Source organism: Alligator sinensis, unplaced genomic scaffold, assembly GCF_000455745.1.
Source record: "Alligator sinensis unplaced genomic scaffold, ASM45574v1 scaffold107_3, whole genome shotgun sequence".
Taxonomy (NCBI): Eukaryota; Metazoa; Chordata; order Crocodylia; family Alligatoridae; genus Alligator; species Alligator sinensis.
Window position 1 is genome coordinate 958,222 of NW_005842578.1, and position 1,002 is coordinate 959,223.

General features: G+C 68.2%; 1 protein-coding gene across 1 annotated transcript in view; it reads right to left on the reverse strand.

The window, feature by feature from the left end:
* Positions 1-82, reverse strand: part of FOSB (FosB proto-oncogene, AP-1 transcription factor subunit) — a gene marked incomplete at its 5' end in the record, with an annotated part of 2,045 nt that extends 1,963 nt beyond the window's left edge. Inside the window, 1 exon segment of the mRNA XM_025214318.1 lies at positions 2-82. Coding sequence (XP_025070103.1) covers positions 2-82 — 81 coding nt within the window.
* Between the last annotated feature and the right edge of the window lie 920 nt (positions 83-1,002).

A 1,002-nucleotide genomic window follows, 5' to 3' on the forward strand; every position in this document is an offset into this window, starting at 1 on the left:
ACTGCAGGTCCTGGCTTGTCGTGATGGCCGTGACCGTGGGCACAAAGGAACCTGGCATCTCCCCGAGGCCGCTGCACTCCTGAAACCAGGGACAAGGTCAGGGTACAGCTGAGAAACAGGGCCCCCAGCCAGGACCCCCCCAGCTTCTATGCAAGCATAGCTGCGGCAATAGTGGACAGTCACGGCCCCACGATCCGTCATGGGGCGCTACTGGGGCAGGGAGACCGAGCGCCGGCCACGAACCCCGGGGCAGCTGCCTACCGCTACATCGGGCCCAGCCCATCCGGGGTGAGTGCCAGCTCCAGGCCCCAACCAGAGGGGCAGTGTGGGCCAGACGGGCAGGCACGAGGCCGCTGGGGCACGAGGGGCAGGTACCAGCCTCTTCACTGGCACAAGACCACGAGGACAGCCAAGGCATCCCGGCCCCACCTCAGAGCCGCACTAGCCCGAAGGCAGCAGCTCGGAGCTGCTGTGCGGCATCAGGACAGGGCTCTCCGTGCCCCAGCGCCGCGGAGACCAAGGGGCCCCCGACAGGCGCAGGGACTGTGTGGAGTGGCATGGCAGTGGGCCGCGGGCATTGAGGAGTCCTCTCCCCAGTCCCGGGGTGAGAGTGGGGGCTAGTGGTTCGAGCAAGGGCTGCTGGGAGCCAGGACGCCTGGGTTCTGCCCCCAAGCCCTGGAATGGGGGTAGTGGTTAGAGCTGCGAGCCTCTGGGAGATAGGACCTCTACGGCAGATCCGCAGCCTTGTTAGACCCGAGGCCGCTCGGAAGGTGCCGAGTTCTCCGTTTCCCGTCGGGGTTTGATTACAGGAGACGCCGGCGGTGGGGGAGCAACCCAGGATCCCACTGGAAGCCTTAGTCCACGAGTCCTGCGGCGCCGCGCTCGCGGCACCCGGTAGCGCCGCTCAAAGTCGCCCGCTGCTCTGGAGCAGCTGGCAGGCGCTGCAACCTGCCCCACAGGCGGCGGGGGGCCCAGGGGGAGGCTGGTCGCAGCAGCCCCACC